Source organism: Myotis brandtii, unplaced genomic scaffold, assembly GCF_000412655.1.
Source record: "Myotis brandtii unplaced genomic scaffold, ASM41265v1 scaffold589, whole genome shotgun sequence".
In the NCBI taxonomy this organism is placed as follows: Eukaryota; Metazoa; Chordata; class Mammalia; order Chiroptera; family Vespertilionidae; genus Myotis; species Myotis brandtii.
This window is the reverse complement of record NW_005370220.1, coordinates 157911-177354: the sequence shown is the minus strand read 5'-3', so window position 1 is coordinate 177354 and position 19444 is coordinate 157911. Positions and strand designations below refer to the sequence as shown.

The following is a 19444-nucleotide window of genomic DNA, read 5'->3' as shown; positions in this document are numbered from 1 at the left end:
GTCACGACGCCAGCGCCGCCGCCGTCGCCGAGGTCGCCAGAGTCTTTTCCTAATAGCCTGGGTGATAGCTGGTGAGTGGTCTCGGCCCGGCCTGGAGGCGCGCGCGGGCTCCCGGTGCCAGAGATCTCTACCCCACGACTTCTTAGGGACCGTAGGGGGCCTGATCGTGGTACCCTGACAAGTCCCATCCAGTCCGGCTTGACCTTACGGCTGGGGGCGGGACCTGTAGCATCAGAGCCGGTGTCACGGGTTGGGGGCGGAACACGTGTCATCAGCTAGGAACTTCGAGCATTTGATGTATGTGTATGTGGGGTCGCTTACTAAATTGTAGCCGCTACTTAGTAGCCCATCACCTAGCAGGAATACTAGTTTCCAGAACAGTACCACGGGTATAGATATCATTATTCCCATGATGAAGAAACGGAAGCGCAGAGGAAAAAAAGAAAAACTTTACCCGGGTCACGTGGCTAGTAATTAATGGAGCTTAAATTCCAAAGCCTCAACTTTCAACCCTTACCCTGTGCCGTCCCGTCCCGTGGTAAGACGGTTGTCATCTCAGCAACCCTCCTCTGTTTACAAAGTGCGTCTGCAGCCCTTATCTCATTTGCTCCACAGATGGTATTATCACCTACAGGGTACAGATGAGACGAAGGTCCCAGGGTCTGACCTATCTAAGGTCACATCTTAGTAAGTGCTGGGACCAAGACTCGCTTCCGGGTCTTCTCTAAGTGTGGTGCCTTTTTCTTTTCACCACGTCCTATTGCATTTCTCAGAATCTGGGAGAGTCTTATCATTGGAAAGGTAGTTGAGGAAAACAAAACCTAGGTAGAAGAAGTGACTTGATACAAGCCACAAGTCAGTCGTGGAGCCGCCACAAGTGCTTTTTGGATACCAGGTGGTTATGAATCTAAAGAGGACCGTTGGCAGAGAATGCTGAGAGAGAAATATTGTAATCCAGACATCCTACCTCTTAGGCAAAAGCTCCTTCTCCACCTATGGAAGTGTCTTATCCCTCCTGTGGCTGTGCCAGGGACTTGCTTCTGTATATAGTCAGGTACTATACATAACTTTACATGGCCCTGAATTTAGAGGAAAACATGCCTTGCTATCTAAGGTGAAAATCTGGCAAACGAGAAGGTAATTGAAGCAGTGTTGGGAAGTAGAGCTCAGGAGCCACTGTCTGAGGTTTAGATTCTCATTCTGGTGCCAGCATTGTTACCTTGGGCAAGGACTTAGTTTTTCTAGACTTTCATTCATGTATCCATCTCATTTTTTCAGTGTCTTCTGTGTCCGGGGACTGTGCTAGGCACTGGGGATACAGCAGTGAGCAAGACAACCATAGGCCAGTCCTTATAGTGCAGCCGTGGGCAAACTACGGCCCGCAGGCCGGATCCGGCCCGTTTGAAATGAATAAAACTAAAAAAAAAAAAACCGTACCCTTTTATGTAATGATGTTTAGTTTGAATTTATATTAGTTCACACAAACACTCCATCCATGCTTTTGTTCCGGCCCTCCGGTCCAGTTTAAGAACCCATTGTGGCCCTCGAGTCAAAAAGTTTGCCCACCCCTGTTATAGTGCTTATAGGAACGTGGAGGGAATTAGACAGTGATCAAATAACTATATACAGCAGTGAGCAAGACAACCATAGGCCAGTCCTTACAGTGCTTATAGGAATATGGAGGGAATTAGACAGTGATCAAATAACTACACAAATATTAACTGATATTGTTAAAGTAGGTTCTATAGAAAGGCTCAAATGAGTTAATGTATGCAGTACAGCACTTAGAATTGTTTCGGGCACATAGTTATCACTATATAAGTAGTAGCTATTGTTTCATTATTAGTGTAAACAATTATCTTTTTAAAGGCTCATTAATACCACCACGATAAAGATGCGGTGTACCATATACTGTAGCTCAAAAAGGATAAATGGTCTACCCAAGGTCATACAGCTAGTAAGTGGTGGGGGCGGGCTGAGATTCTAGTTCAAGACAGCGTGCTTCCTGCCACAGTTTTTCTGAGTATAGGTTAATTTTGTTGGATAATACTTGGGCTCCCATAACAGTTGCTTTTCTTGACTTCATTTGTGCTGAACTGAGTGTTAATATGCATATCCTTAAGGTAAAGGGTCCAAGGGACTGCCTTTATTGAACTTCCACTTTGAAATTTCCTGACTTCTGTGCAATTAAAATCTACGCCTTAAGCATTTCAGCAATGTGGTTTATTTATAGAGTTGGCTTCCGGTTCACGTGTACTGGGTCTGCTTTTGGGTGTTGTGTTTTCTGGCAAAGGTTGTTTATTTCTAACCCATTTTGATTTCCTGTTGCTTTCTGGATTGGTATTATGACCTGCAACAGGAACACCAGGAAACCTGTCTTGAATGGAGTAGCCAGATTGAGACCTTGTCGATTAAAAAAACAAAAAACACACATTATTATATAGCCATATTTGGATGTAAGTGTGGGTTAGGCATTGGCTATATTAGGCAAAAACCTAGATATAGAAACCTCACTTAGAGCCAAACTTTTGTGAACAGTTTGGCTGAAATAGGGCAGAGCTATTAGCTCCATGCCCTTAAACAGTGACAATGTCTTTGAGTCTCAGTTTCTACATCTGTAAAATGGAGATTATTATACTTTCTTTGTGGTATTAATAAAGGGATTAAGTGAAATACTCATAATATGGATAAAGCAAGCAACCCAGGCCTGACCTCAATTAATAGTAACTATTGATAATAATTAAAGAAGAGGAAATGCTATTCATTTGTTGTTGTTGTTTTTGTCCAGATCTATTTTTACTGACTTCACACACTGATCCCTGACATCTGGCATCTCTTGCTATTAAAAATTCCATCAGGAGAAGTTATTTGCCTTTGTGCTATTCATTTGCTCTTTTAAAAAATAATGATAATGATAGCTTTTATTAAGCAGGTGCTGTGTTCCTGGCACTGTGTTAGGTGTTTTACATGTATTCACCATCTCATTTTAAGATCAGGATATTTTTCTCATTTTGCAGATGAGGAAAGTTATACCCAGAAAAATGGAGTGAATGGCCCAAAGTTGAAATTTATATCCAGATCTGACTGACTCTGGGCTACCAGTACATCAGTAGTGACATGCAAGATTTCTTTATTGTGTCTGACCGTGTCGTGGAAGTCTTTGAAAGGAAAAGTGTCAAAGCGATCAGTAGATATCCCTTTTGGGGGCTCCAGCTGTCTGTTAACCACTGGGCCAAGTGTTTATCTGCACAAACTCATTTATTCTTCCCAACCCTAAGAAATAACTATATCCCCATTTGACAGCTGAGGAAATCAAGGTGCAGTGATGTTCAGGGACATTTAGTGAGTGATGGAGCTGGCAATGGGTTCCAAGCCTTCCTGCTTGCAAAACCCATGTTCTTATTCAGGCTGTTGTACTACATCAAAATTTTAGGATGAAATTTTGTTTCGTTTTAGTGCAGTATGAGACTGATTTTCAAAGACAGTAGCTTCCAGGTATTTGAGGCTAATTGTTCTTAATTTTTAGATGAGTAATAGCCCAATTCTTGGCAGAAGCACATTTGTCAGTTTGCTAGGACTGTGTTTTATCCTAGAGGTAGCTGTAGACTCCAGCATCTTTCCATAGTCAAAGACCTCAGAAGTATAATGTGTAACTTGTGTTAGCACAGAAAAGGGTGGCATTTTCCAGACCTTTAATTCTATAACATGGAAGACCTCAAACCTCAACCATGCTTCAGACTCACATTAAAGTGCATTCTAATTGGTAATCAGTGCATAAGGAACCAAAGAAAATTTTAATTAAATGCTGTCGTGTGAATTTTCCAGTCATTTTATGCCTGTTGAAATTGTTTTCTTATTTAAAGTTTTCTTCCAGCGCTCTGCCCTCCCTTTTTATAGTAGTGCCTTTTCTCCTATAAGGATTTAATCAGCATCATTTGCTTAGCTCTGTGTTCCTTGTGTACTAAGAAGCATTTGGTGCATGGGGATTTGGAGTCTTACAGACTGGGCCAGTTACTTAAATCTCTGTGAGCCTCAGTTTCTTTGTCCTGTAAAATGGGGCTAATCGTATTTCCTTGGAGGCTGTTGGGAGGAGGATTAGAGATAATGTATTTAAATTGTCTAACACATAGCTCAATTTATAGGAGTTGTTTGATAATTGATACAGATTATTTTCTGAAGTTGTAATAGAGTCTGTTTTATTTATATCTCCTTTTTGTCTTATTCTTTTTAGATGTTCACATCCTTGGAGGCTGTTGGGAGGAGGATTAGAGATAATGTACTTAAATTGCCTAACACATAGCTCAGTTTATAGGAGTTGTTTGATAATTGATTCAGATTATTTTCTGAAGTTGTAATAGAGTCTGTTTTTGTCTTATTCTTTTTAGATGTTCACACAGACTGTCTTCAGTCATGGCCTTGGGTTTAAGGTGCTTCCGCTTGGTCCATCCTGCCTTTTGCAATTCTCTTGCAGCCTTGACCAGACCTGTTTCGGAAGTTATGCTGAAGACAGTGAGTGGAAGACAAAATGACCACGGGCAATACGTGGCCTATGCAGCTATACCAACCCGTCATTTTGCTACCAAGAAAGCCAAAGGTAGAGACATCTGACCTCTTCACCCCTTTCTTATATTTAGCCCTTGAATTATCATAGCTGGAAGGACATCAGAGATGTACTGAATTTCTCCCCTTGCCACATGAGGAAATGGTTTCTCACATAATACAATTGATTAGCTTAAAAGGTCACAGTGATAGAGAACCTACGGTCTGTTTTCTCATTATCATGTTGCTCATATGTTACTATAGCTCAGAAATGCCTAATTTCTTTCTTTAAATTTAGAATTAAAGGTATAATGCTTGAGGAAGGGATCAACCCATTTTTCTCCTTATAGTAAGATCTATGTTGGAAGTAAAATTAAAACCAGAAGGTTGTTGGGTAAGGGGTATTAGAGCTATGGATTTAGATGGATGATCTTAATGGTTTGTGTCATCCAAGAATGAGACTTTGATATACCCCAGATCTCAGCTTAAATGTCACTTCCTCAGGGAAGCCTTCCCTGACCTCTTACACTGGGTCAGGTCCCTTGTTACGTGCACTCGTGCGCACTGTTATTTTACCTTTGATGTACTTAGCACAGTACTCATTAATTAGTTAATTCATTGTAGGTTCGATTATTGTTTGTTATATGTCTTCCATGCTGGACCCAATGAGGGGAGGGCCTGTGTTTTTCTTGGTTAGCATCTAACAGAGCTTGACATATAGTATGCTTCAAAAAATTTTGTTGAATAAATGAGTGACAGAAAATTGTCAAACAGACCTGCTATTTGAAGTGGTGGGTCAGGGAGTCTACTCCCAAGGATGGTGCTAGAAATATGCTGCTAAATATTTTTTTCCACTGACTTTCCTTATATGGTTTCATGCAAACCTTCCCTTTTCTGTTAATAGGAAAATTAACAAGTCACTGAAAGATTATTAATGCATAGAAGACTCATGTCCTCTTAATAGTGACAACAGTATTAACTTTTGATTTGTATGTTGTATTAAATTTTTAAAAAGTTCACCTACATTTAATAATTTAATCCTTATAATTATCCTTTGAAGAAATTATAATTATCCAGTGAAGCACAGGTCTCACCATTTTACAAATGAGGAAACGTGAGGTACATAAATGAGATATGCACTGTACAAATAGCACAGGATCTAGCTCATGGTAGATGTTTAGTAGTCTTTGTTGTAAATGAATTTCAATAAATGTTTACCGATTATTTAAGAAATAACTGTAGGATATTATTTAAATATTTTTCTATTTTTCTCCTTCCCTCACCCTTCAAAAATATTTGTATTACTCACCATAGTGGTCAGAATGTGTATGAAAAATTGCCATGATGGCTTAGACATAAAACAGAACTTTAATTAGCTTCCAATGCTTCAGTTTTCTAAAATATAAGCCATTGTCACTACCATTGGTGGTGGTAAATGTTTCTGAACTATTGTTGTTCTGTTTGTTGGTAGCAGCTATCAGATACTTTGCATATCCTTGTCTTAGTATTTATTTTATAATTAATTAATATATTTCTGTATCTCCAATTAGACTTTATGGAGGCAGCTCAGTGAAAAGTTCATCGGTTTAAAATTAGAAAGATCTGGGACCAAATCTTGGTTTTACTCTTTCATGACCTTATAATATTAGGCAAGTCATTTTAACTTTCTCATCTTCTGTTTATTTTTCTGAAAAAAAACAAGGAATTAATTCACTTATGGAGTGTCTTCCATGTGGATAGTGTTCTTTTAGGTATTGAATTACTTAATTTATATCCATGTAGCAACCTAGCAATATAGATATTATCCCTGTTTTACAGATAAGGAACCTGATGCTCAGAAAAGTAGAGTAACATGCCCAAGGCCATAAGGCTAGCTTGCATTATAGCCAGGATTTTCACCTGGGGTATCTCTGTATAAAGTCTGTGCCTTCACTAGTGTCTGAGAAAGTGCTTTTAGCACCATGCTGAGTCTCTAATAGACACTCAGTAAATGTAGACATTTTTTATAGGGCAGTGATAATGTTCTCTAATTTTCTAGCACTTGGAATTTTGCCCTGCACATAGTAGGCACTTCTTCACTGATTGTTTATTGTCTGCTGTTCTTTTATTCATTGAATGTTGACCTTTTAGCCAAAGGAAAAGGACAGTCCCAAACCAGAGTGAATCTTAACACTGCCTTGGTGGAGGATATAATCAGCTTGGAAGAGGTGGAAGAAGAAATGAAGTCTGTGATGGAAGCACTCAAGGATAATTTCAATAAGACTGTCAATATAAGGACCTCACCAGGTTAGTGACTGAACCAGTATTTTGGAGAAGGGCGTGGGGGAAAGATCATGGCTTTGGCAGAGCTGCGTTTTCATTCCAGCTTTGAGATTTACTAATTGGCGACCATGGGCAGTTACTGTACTTTTCTGTTCCTCCGTTTCCTTGTCTAATTCCTACCTTATAGCTTTGGGGTGCATATTAAAATAGTGAGGTAACATATGTAATGGTTCTGACACAGTGACTGGCACGTAGTTGACATTTATTTATCCATTCAGCAAATATTTGTCTACTATGAACCAGGCATTGTACTGGTACACAGTGGTGAATAAAACAGGCATGCTCTTGGCTCTCATGGTACTCTTAAAAAATTGGGAGTTTTATTATGATAATAATAAACAACTATATATGCTTCTAGGTATTTAGTCTCATAGTAGCTGACATCTTTGGTCTGACTTTTTCCAATTTGTCCTATTTGGCCATTCTTATCCCTTACTGGGAACCAACTGGCGGCAAACCTGCCCACCTGAGGCATTTCTGTACCCCCGTGTTTGACCAGGAAGATTACGTTTGGGTTAATAACTTCCTGAAAGTGGCTTTTCTAAGTGGGAAATGTCAGAACTGTCTAGGCGAACTGTTTGCAGATGTGATGGAAGAAGTGAGTTGTCAGCTAATGGTGCAGGCAGGCAGGCAGGAAAAATCCAATTGCTGTAAAATTGGCCTTTTGGAAATTGTCATCATCCTAGAGTCAAGCCTGGGACCCCCTCTGAAGATATCTGTGGGAGCTTGGGCGGTTCCCATTCACATCTTGGTTTGGATAGTTTGTAAGGAAACTAGAAAATATTTCATGAGCTTGTTCTTAATAAAACCAAGTGAAAAATACACAGCTCCATTTATAAACACCAGCAGAAACATCCTGAGTTCAGCGACAAGATCCAGTGTGAAACCAGAAGACCATTCCGTCATTTGTCAACCTTTAGACTGGGCATTCTGCTTTTGCTGACAGTAGAGCGTGCCATTCAATCTCTCTCAACTGTTTATTTTAAACTTGCTTATTATTTTAGGTATGAAACTGATAAAGTACTTTGTTTCCCCTGTGCTTTCTGGCCTGTTAACATTCTGCAGCCGAAACCAGAGAGTAGTTTGAGAGGAGCTCAGGGAGAAATGTGATACTTAAAATTAGCTAGCAAGCTCCACTCTTGTTGAACTTAAAAAGATGATGGCCTGGAAAGAGGTTGGGAGTGTAATTTGTTAAAAGTTAACCTCTGAGAAAATGAGGGGCAGGAATGAGGCTAAGGGAGATTCTCGCTGGGGACAGATTGAGGGAAAAGGATTTGATACATTAAGTTGATATGGATTTAGAGAATGGGAACACCACGCTGCATACTGGGAAAGCCCATGTTGGGACTCCTGTGGCAGAGGATCTTAGGCAAACCAGGAAGGCTGAATTAAGATCCATTTTCAAAAGGCCTCCCGTTGGTATTTCCTCTTTGCTTCGTTCTCTTTAGGGTTATGTTTGTGTAACGCTCTACGTAGAACTTGGGGCCATGAAGAGACTGGATGAAACAGGCTGAACGTAGCCAGTCTTTTTTTTTTTTTTGGCTAGATTCTTCTATATCATCTTTCATTACTATCTGAACCAGCAGGCACTTTTCTTCTTACACCTTCATCTGTCTACCAACAGTTTCTATCTTCAAGGTAGTTGATTGTTTTTAATAGTTGTCTAAGATATGGGTTTATTCGTTTGTCCATTCTTGCTCTCTCTCATTCATCCATGCATATATACATTCATTTATTCATCAAAGCATTACTGAGCACTTGTTTTGTGCTGATTAATAGGTGCTGTAGATAGAGAAAAGACATTCTCCCCACCTCCCCAGAGCCCTAATTTGAAGGAACACACTTAATCCAAAATGTGTAAAATTATAGTAAAGCAGAGTGAAGACCTTAGCTAGGAGTTGGTCAGTCCTGGGTTTGAATTCAAGCTCCATTAGTAAGAGCTTTTGTGACCTTGAGCAAGTTACTCTCTGTGCCTCCATTTCCTCATCTGTAAAATGGTGGAACTATCTCAGGGTTATTGTGATAATAAAAACATATCAATTATAGACACTTTTAGCACAATTTCTTGCTCGTAGGAAGTGTTCAGCAAATATTGGCTATCATTATTATAGATGCATAAGATGTTTGGGAACTCACAAGGGGGTTTGTAATACAGTTTAGGAGGTCAGATAAGACTTCTGAGATTAGAAACTACTAGAGGTCACAGTTCGATTCCTGGTCAGGGCACATGCCTGGGTTGCGGGCTCAGTCCCCAGTGGGGGATGTGCAGGAGGCAGCCAATTAATGATTCTCTCTAATCATTGATGTTTCTCTCTCTCTCTCCCTCTCCCTTCCTCTCTGAAATAAAAAAATTATATATGTGTGTGTGTGTGTGTGTGTGTGTGTGTGTGTGTATGTGTGTATGCCAGGACACAGTTATAAGTGCTTTCTGTAAACTCTTTCATTTAATCCTCAAGCAACCCTCTGAGATAAGTACAATTTTTATGCCCCATTTAGAGATCAGGACACAGACACAAAAAAGGTTGAAGGATCTTCCCAGGGTCACACAATCATGAGGTGGCAGAGTTAGTATTTGAACCCAGGACATTTGTCTTCAGAATTAAGGAAACTTTTGCTATTATACCTCTTGAGCTTTTCTGGATTAAAGCCAATGGTATCAACCACCTTCTCTTTGTGGTGATATTCAATATGGTTGAGTACTTCTACTTAGATCTTTGGGCCATAGTGTGGTACTACATTATTCTAACAATTCCCCATTGTTTAAAAGACCCCTTCCTCCCCACCCCTTTCTCTTTGTGTCTTCATGAGTGGTTCTTACTGTTAATAGTATGTTTTTTCCCCCCCTCTAGTTCTCATTTGAATGGGAAACTAGGGATTTTAAATAATGCCCCTTTTCTATCTGTAACCGTGGCTTTATTTGCTTGCCTATTGGGTTTCTGAAAATTTTGCCCAGGGTTTTCTAGAATTCAGATGTGGAAGAAGATCAGATCTAGGGTAACAGTTAAGTGTTAATAGTTGGTGTATGTTTGTTTTTTTTCTAAAGAGGATCTAAGTACCAAAATCAAGGTGGGTGGTATAAGGAAAGGGTTTCAAACATGGCTGCATGTCAGAATCATGTGGTGATCTTAAAAAAATTATAGGCTTTCCCTAAATCACAGGCTCCCAATCCCTTATAGAATTGGGATCTCTGGGGTGCGGCCCAGGAATCTAAATGAAAAAGCTCCCTGGTGATTCTGATATATTTGAGTTCCACTGGTAAAAGGGGAAGAACCCTGACTGGGATCAGAATTTAGCATACCTGAGTTTGAGGCTTGGCTTTTTTTCTTTAAGGTTTTTTTGTTCTTGTTGTGTTGACATTATTACAGACGTCCCCTATTTTCTCCCCTCTTCCCTTCCACCCAGCCCCCACCCCACTCCACCCCAAGCCTTCAGAAGCTTGGCTCTTGAGTATTTTTTGTTAGCTCCCAAGTCTCATTTTTCTCTGTGTAAAGTGGAGATCGTAATACAGTGCTACAGAGTAGTTATAAGAACTAAGGGTTAATAAGAGATATCCTCTCTATGTGCTTATTTTGTGGTGCTTACACACTTGATTGTTTATATTTAGCTATAAACCTCACTTTAATCCTGTAAGTTATTGTTTTACTGTGTTGGACACCAAGGTATAGAGAAGATAAGTAACTTGCCTGAGGTTTCATGGTTAGTAAATGGCAAAGTTTCTGGAGAGGTGACCAACTCTTTCCAGTTTTAGCTCTGAAAGTCCTGTGTCACAGGAAACCTGTTAGGCCCAGGCACACCGGGATGGCTGGCCACCCTGGTTGCTGGTAGGAATTCCAGCCTCGTTTTCTCAGTATGTCGAAGCTGTTTTCATCACGGGACGCTGCTGTTCCTGTGAAAGCCCCTGGAATGATCTTGCCACATTGATAAGGGACCCAAAATATTAGTTGAATCTGAAGTAGATAGGGACTTAGGTGTGGGGCTTCTAAGGTCCTTCTGAATTCTAAGACCCTATAATTTTTTATTTATTTTTTTTAGGATCCCTTGATCATATCACTGTGGTAACTGCTGATGGGAAGCTTGCTTTAAACCAGATTGGCGAGATCTCCATGAAGTCGCCACAGCTGATCTTGGTGAATATGGCCAGCTTCCCAGAGGTAAGGTGGCTTGGCTCACAGGTCCTTATTCATGCTGTCTTTTGGAAAGAGGAGGCTGGGTCAAGGCAGCAGGAAGTATTTCCTCCAGCTTGGGATGAAACAAGAGAGAAGGCATAATGGAGGAAACTTAGGGAGAAGGAAAAGCTCTTTCCTGTTTCTAAGTTCCTTTTCTACTAAACACTATAGAAGCCAGGCAAGTAATTTGACTACTGCAGCAGGCCCCATCTAAGAAAAACAATGGTGGCGATGCAGTGGTTGGCGCTTGGCCAACTTGGAGGGGACTGTGGTAAACTGGGGAGCCTGTGCCCTGCGAGCAGCCTTTGCCCAGAAACGTAGGCCTGGCAATCAGCATTACCAGGTATTATGATTTTTTATTTCCAGAAGAAGCCAATAATCCACATTTTTATATAAGATTCTTGTTAAATATTGATAACTAATTCACTTTTTTTTTTTAAGATTGTGAGAAAAAACCACGTTAACAAGCCACTAGTTTGTGACCTCTGCATTAGTGTTTGGAGCGGATCCTCCAGGAGGTCACATTCCTTTCACACCGGACTGACCATTGCAGCGTATTGTACAGAGCACAGTGCTTCCCAGCCTGGAAGGTGGGCTGCATTATTGTTGCCACCTTGGGGCTGTGATAGGAAGTCAATTTGAGGTAGAGAAGGGGCTTCTTCTTAGTGGTCCAGTGGGAATGGACCTGGATTTGAAGTCCTCGAGGACCTGGAACCTGGCCCCATCTCCGTTGCTAGCTGGCTGTTTGACCTTGCTCCACTCTCTGGTCTGCCATTTCCTCATTTGTTGTTAATGTGAGGTGAAGGACGCTCAAGTCCATTCCTGTTCCAATGGTCTGTTTCAGTGTGTCTGTCCCAAAGACATAGACCAAAGGTGAACATGCTAGATTTGGCAGACTGGATTAGAGATATGAGTAAGAAAAAAGCCCTTGCTGTGAACACGTTCAGACCATGTGTCTTTTGAATTCCTTACTCCCCCATTCCCTTCTCCATACTGCAGCCAGAGCGAACTTTTAAAAATATACATTGGATTATATTATTCCCATGCTTTACATTTATTAATGGCTTCAAGTGGTATCAAAGAAAAAGATTACTGTGGCTTAGAATGCTTTGCATGATGTGCCCCTGCCTATGTCTCCCAGTGTCTCCCAGTGTCTCCAGTCTTGTGCTACTGACATCCTTACACACCTCTCTAGTTAAATTGATCTTTCAGTTCCTCAAACACACCACACCCTTTGCATCCTCAGAGCTTTGCAAGGGCTCTGCCCTTTGCTTGGAACACTGTTGACTGGCTAATTGCTATATCTCTATATCTCTATATCTATATCTATATCTATCTATATATCTATATATCTATATATCTATATATCTATATATCTATATATCTATATATCTATATATCTATATATCTATATATCTATATATCTATATATCTATATATCTATATATCTATATATCTATATATCTATATATCTATATATCTATATATCTATATATCTATATATCTATATATCTATATATCTATATATCTATATATCTATATATCTATATATCTATATATCTATATATCTATATATCTATATATCTATATATCTATATATCTATATATCTATATATCTATATATCTATATATCTATATATCTATATATCTATATATCTATATATCTATATATCTATATATCTATATATCTATATATCTATATATCTATATCTATCTATATTGCTATATATACTTATATATATATATATATCCATTTATTTTTATTTATTGGGGTGACATTGGTTGGGTCACAGATTAAATGTCACTTTCTCAGGGAAGCCTTCCCTAATCTACCCAATCTAAACCACTCCTCCACACTAAGCTCTCTTATAGACCACGTTTCTTTTTCTTTATTGCACTTATCGTTATTAATAATTATATATTTATATCTTTATTTTCCATCTCACTTTCACTAGATTATAAGCTTGGAATGCAGGAATCATATCTAACTTACTCATTGTGTTGAGCACCTAAAACGGTGCCTGGCACATACATAGAAGCACTCAGTAAATTTTCCACAAATGGATGAATACTTGTTATTAGGTTGATGGAAGGGAGGCTCTCAATCCTGTTGTTACTGAGGAGCTGAGAAATGGACTAAAAGGGAACAGTCAACTCTTACCCTTTTGTGGCCCCCTCTGAACTGCTGAGGCCTCTCCGCCTGGTTCACCTAATCCCATTGGCACTGCAGGCCAATTTAGGGAATAGCCTCCTAATTACACAGCTTGAAGACCTCATCGGGCGGATTGCTTTTCAGAGCCAGCCACTTCTGTTATTAAATGGCAAATGGCATTCACAGAAGAAGCGTGATTGGCCACCAGCGCATCTTATGAGGTAGGAGGAGGTATTAACAGCTTAATTTTTTTCTTAGGAAGTTAGAGTATATCTTCATTTTTCAACCAAAGCATCTCTGCCTTTCAAGTTGAAATTCTGTGGGTTTTAAAGGATAAAAAAACCCACAAAAAACTTTTACAAGCATCTCAGTCAAGAGGTTCTTTACAAGGACAGAATGAGGAAGTGTGAGTTACATTGTCTTTTGAATTCCTTTATCTCATCTGGTGTATATATTAAACAAATAGTCTTAACTAAACATTTCCTTCCTTCACTTTAGAAGCTGTCCATTGAGTACCCAGGTTCATAGCTTCAAAATGCTGAGCTAATCCTCTCTGTGTTTATGTAATTCCTTTCTGTTTCACATGCGGTTGGCTTTCTTTCCGAACCTGCGCTTTTCTGTGTCATGCTGTAGTGACACGATGCAGATTTACATGCATAATCCTTTCAAATGCATTGAAGACAGAAAACTGTGTTGCATTTGTTTAACATGTGTCCTGCTTGATAAATGATACACATAGTTGCTGCTTTCCATAAACTTGCCTGCAGCTAGAGTTAATGATGGGAAAGAAAAGAAGGGAGTAAAAAACCAAAGCATGATTTGAAAAAGCAAATGAAAAAAAAAAAGAAAAGTCTGTAGGCACCATTATTTCCCTTGTGGAAGGAAGAAAGCCAATGTGTATTGAGTGTCTACTGTGTTGCCGGGCACTACTTTCTCATGTTTTGTTTTTATGTGATCATGTTTTGTTTCTAGGTACTCTCTAAAATTAAGCATTATATGTTCCATTTTATAGATGAGAAAACTGAGGCTCAGAGAAGTACAATATCTCCCTGAGGTTCACACCGTTGTGACAGAACCAAGATTTGAACATAGATCTGTTTGGCACTAAAGCCTGTGCTCCTTTAACCATTCATTCATTAATTCAACAAATAGTTTTTGAGTTCCTGTAAGATATTAAGTTTTAGTTGAGGTGCTGGAATTAATTCCCTGATGATAAAAACAGACAAGGTTCCTGCTTTCATAGGCCTTACATTCTAGGGACTCTTTGGGATATAAAGGAAATGGAAGGCCAGTCACTGAAATGGCACTAACAAAGTTGACTTGAACCCAAAGGGTTAAGGACTTGACCTGTCCAAAAAAGTTTTATCATCTCTTGTCCTTTAGCATAGATGAACTTAAGAATGGCAATAGCAGTCTTTGCTAATTGATGACAGCACGCCTTCCTGCCTGGCCCCAGATGGGATCTGTGATCTCTCTCTACAGAGTTCTCCAAGCAGCCACAATCATTTGGTCAGTGTTGCCATTTGAGAACTTTCTATTTGCCTTGGGGTACTGGTGAGCATCCCTCCAGTGAGGGGACAAAGGCTAAGATAAAAGATGGAAATGCGATAGAAATATATTCCTTTTCATCTGAGCCCTGAGTAGTTCAGAAGTCATGTTGGGAAAATGACTGTAATTCCCTGAGTTTCTGCATCCTACCACATCAAACCAAAATATACATATTTAGAATGTTTTAGAACTACCTCTTCTAGTAGGTTTCTTTTCAAAATGAAACCTGATTTGCATTTTTTTTGCATATGAAAGGACACAGAACAAGTAAAATACAAAATAAGGATTTGGGGGGCGTTATATATAAGAAGTAAAAGTAAGGAGATGAGTTTGTCTAATAGATCTGAGTCAGTTTATTAATGTACTCATGCAGCAAGCTTTTACTGAGCACTTGCCATGTGCCTGGCACTGAGCCTTGTACTGGGAAGATGTAGCTATTGAGACATAGTGACTGTCCATCTGGGTATCAGCTGTAGGTGCTCTGGTGCCCACTGGGGAAGGTTGTGTGGAAGCACTGGGGTCCTACTGTGAAAGGGAGGGGCTGGTGGTAGGATGTTACCACAGTGAGTTGTCAGTCATTCAGTGAGAAGCATCAGAAAAGGATTGGGAGACTTGAGATCAGGCTACCTCTTCAAAGTGGAGATTCTCCCTTTATTGTTAACTGTAGAAAATCTGTGTCATTTTATTAAGAAAATGGCTGTTCTCTTGCAGAGGGATATTTTATTTCTTTATCTAGCTCTTTTATTTACCTTTATCTTAAGATACTCTTTTTTTTTAATTTCTTTTTTTTTTTTATTAGTTAAGATACTCTTTATCTTAAGATACCCTTAAAGGAGCTAGATACCCTTTAAACACCAGACCTAATTCCAAATTATTTTGGGCTGTTTTTAAAAAAAGTCAAATCCCCTGTGCTACTAAATACTTAAGCTAGGGGATCTGGAAGAAAATATGGACAGAATAGCATCACTGGACTGAGAGTTGAGAAGCCTACTGTCTCCTCTTAACTCTGCCAGTAAGTGGAAGTGTGATGGGTAAGGTTCTCACTGTACAGCTCTCGGCTCTCCGGAAGACCATATGTGCTTAGGGATGTGACTTTATCCAACAGGTCCTATATACAAGAGGAAGGGACTGTACTTGGCTGTCACAGATCCCTTCCAGCTCCAATAGTCTGTGGTCACAGGTACCATTTTAAGAATTTACTGTTTTAGCCCGTTCGGCATGGCTCAGTGGATGAAAATCGACCTATGAACCAGAAGGTCACAGTTCAATTCCTGGTCAGGGCACAGGCCCGGGTTGCAGGCTCGATCCTATTGGGTGAGTGCAGGAGTCAGCCAATCAGTGATTCTCTCTCATCATTGATGTTTCTGTCTCTCCCTCTACCTTCCTTTATTGATGTTTCAATAAAAATGTATTCTTTAAAAAAGAAAATTTACTGTTTTAAGCAGTAGCCACACTATTAGATTCTGTGTACAGCCTCCCATGGAAATGATTCATCTGATGTGAAAGTTCTGGTTTATCTTTTCACCTATGAGTACCCCTCATGTCTCTGTAGAATTAAAGCCATTTAAAAATGAAATAGAGAAGTTTTCAAAACCAAAGCAAACCCTGGAAAAATCAAATAGGTGTGACACAAACCCCATTCTTTTGAACCAGAAGTCGAGGGAGGAACTCCAGATCGAGAATTGGTCCTGTGAATCCAAGTGATGTGGATTGGCTCTGGTCAAACCTAAAATTCTTTGGAAAATATCAGAGGCCTCATTTTCATGAATTTCACACTGTCATGCCGATGAAAGCATCTCTCTTCCACACTGCTGTCTTTTACCTTTTAGGATTGCATGCCAGGTGTGGTTATATTGTTGCTTGAGGTGAGGCGCTTTGGGAGATCACAGTACCAGTGCGCCACCTGGCCTGTTAGCAGGACTGTGTCAGAGAAGACCCTGGAGGATGACAGGGAAGGTGACAGGCAGGACAGCAGTGCATCAACTACGTGATGACATACACTCAGCCTTGTTTGGGGGTTTTGTGCATTCTTACCTCTATATGCTAAATGTATGTAATAACTCCCCTAGGTGTTACTGTGGGCCAGTTACAGAGCAAGATGCATTGCTCATGCTACCTCATTCAGTCCTCTCTGAGGTGTATGTACCATGTGGTCTCAGGTTACGGAATGGAGGCCCAAGAGGTCACGCTTGTTGCCCAGGGTCACATGATAAGCAGAGCTGGGATTTGAACTGAGCTCTTTATGACTCCAAAGTCCATGCTTGCAGCCAGTACACCATTCTCTCTTTCCTGGAGCACACACCCACAGGGAGCCATTGCTCATTCCAAAGCATGTGAGGTCGCTGTGTGTGTAGATACGAATGAGTTAAATTTATTTACTCATTCCAAGTCGGCACGGGTATATTTTGAGTGTAAAATGTCAACTGGAATTTTTAATGTATAAAATCTTTCATCTGTCTTTACACCAATCTTTGTACAGACCAGCCCCCCTCCCTTGAGGATTTATTGTGGTTTTGATCTGTCTTGCCTCAAACCATTGAAATCTTTTCAAAGAAGCAGAGCTGTTTTCTTTTTATTTTTTCCTTCTCTTTGCTTTTTTTCCTCCCGCAGTACACTAGTACCAGGAGTGGACATAGTTTGCTATTCTGCTTGATCAAAGCACTCTACACCAATGTAACTTCCTGATCTTACTGGTAACAGAACTAAATGTTTCCATGTTCTGCCAAGATGGGTTGCCAGTTATCGACAGAGGGCTTGCATCTGGTAATAATTATTTACTAATTCTGTTTACCTTTTGATCTGGTTTTCAGTGTACAGCTGCAGCTATCAAGGCTATAAGAGAAAGTGGAATGAATCTGAACCCAGAAGTGGAAGGGACGCTAATTCGGGTACCCATTCCCAAGTAAGTTTGGCTGAAATTTACATATTTTGATGTTGGTTTCCTTGGGGAAGCCAACACCCATGATACTATTAGGCTGATAGCATACTTTACCTGTACTTCTCCTCCTGGCAAATTCCAACATCTTTTAAGGTCCACTTTTACTGATTCAGAAACATTTATTGAGTATCTACTGTGTATGAGGGCTGAGATGCAGCAGTCAACCTGATAAAGTCCTTGACCTCATGTACTTTATGCTCTGGTAGGGAAGATGGGACACATAAACAAATAAAGGCATTCCAGATAATGAGATGCTACGAGGAAAGAAAAGGCAGTGAGACCTAGTAGGGAGTGACTTGCTGAGGGCGATGGTGGCAGGGACAGTTTTAGCCTGGGAGGCCTCTTTAAGGAAATACCACTTGCTGAGAGCTGAATGAGGAGGAAGAGTCAGCCTCTGGGAGTGGGAACTGCCAGCACAAAGGCCCACGTCAGAGAAGACCTCGATACTTGTACTCTCGAATCCATGTTCCTTGAAGAGTTATTTTTATCTTAGTCCTTGCTTGTTGAAGAATTTTAAGCATAAGAATAGGATATTGTTAATTATATAAACATATAGAACTTAGAGTATTAAAAGAAAAAAATATACAGCAGTCCCCCTTATCTGTGGTTTTGCTTTCAGCAGTTTTTACCTGTGGTTAGCTGTAGCCCAAAAATATTACATGGAAAATACCAGAAATAAAGAATTCATAAGTTTTAAATTGTGTGCCATTCTGAGTAGTGTGATGAAATCTTAAGCCGTCCTGCTCCATCCCACCTGGGATGTGAATCATTCCTTTGCCCAGCGTATCAACGCTGTGTATGCTAACCGCCCATCATTTACTTAGTGACTGTCTGGGTTATCAGATCGACCACTTGTGGTATTGAAGTCTTGTGTTCAAATCACCTTTATTTCATTTAATAATGGCCCCAAAGTGCAAGAGTAGTGATGCTGGCAATTTGGACATGCCAGAGAGAAGCTGTAACATTTTCCTTTAGCTGAAAAGGTGAAAGTTCTCAACTTAATAAAGAAATTAAAAAATCGGATGCTGAGGTTGCTAAGATCTATGGTAGTAAGCACAAATCATCTACCCATGAAACTGTAAAGACGGGTGAGTACAGTATGATAAAATATTTTGAGAGACCATATTTACATAACTTTTATTATAGTATAATAGTTCTATTTTATAGTAGTTACTGTTGTTAATCTCTTACGGTGCCTGATTTATAAATTAAACTCTATCATCAGTATGTAAGTTTATGAAAAAACATAGTATGTGTAAGGTTCAGTACGATGCACAGGCATCCACTGGGGGTTTTGGAATATATCCCCTGCAGGTAAGGGGGGGGGGGCTACTGTATGTTTATTTTTAAATTAAAAAAGAAAAAAATGATAAGATTTTGACGTGTTTAAGAAAGAGAAAGCCATTGTGCCCAGAACTCAGGGAGGGAGGAGACAGTGTTAGGAAAAGGGGTTGGACTAGTGAGTAGAGGCTGATGGTCAGGCCACGGTAGGAGTTTGGGCTTTATTCTAATTGTAATGGGAAGACATTGGAGAGATTTAAACAGGGGAGTGACCTGATCGATCTGATGTTGACTTTTGGGGGTCTCTCTGGCTGTTGATCAACAAATGGGATGTAGGGGAACATAGTAGACACAAGGAGAACAGTGGGGAGGCAGCTGCTGTAGTCCAGGTGAGATATGGATCTTCCGCCTGCTCAGATTCCGTAGCAGGCAGAATTAGTTTCTCCTCCCTAATCTCATTTCTTAATTAGCCTTTTTTTAAGTCCTCACCTGAGGAGT

General features: G+C 39.9%; 1 protein-coding gene across 1 annotated transcript in view; it reads left to right on the top strand.

The window, feature by feature from the left end:
- MRRF (mitochondrial ribosome recycling factor) overlaps positions 1 to 19444 on the top strand; it is a 43045-nt gene continuing 23601 nt past the window's right edge. The window contains exons 1-5 of the mRNA XM_005879187.2: positions 1 to 71; positions 4386 to 4594; positions 6670 to 6825; positions 10894 to 11012; positions 17538 to 17629. Of these exons, the coding sequence (XP_005879249.1) occupies positions 4411 to 4594; positions 6670 to 6825; positions 10894 to 11012; positions 17538 to 17629 (551 nt within the window). The 5' untranslated portion in view covers positions 1 to 71; positions 4386 to 4410. The remainder of the gene's footprint in view (positions 72 to 4385; positions 4595 to 6669; positions 6826 to 10893; positions 11013 to 17537; positions 17630 to 19444) is intronic.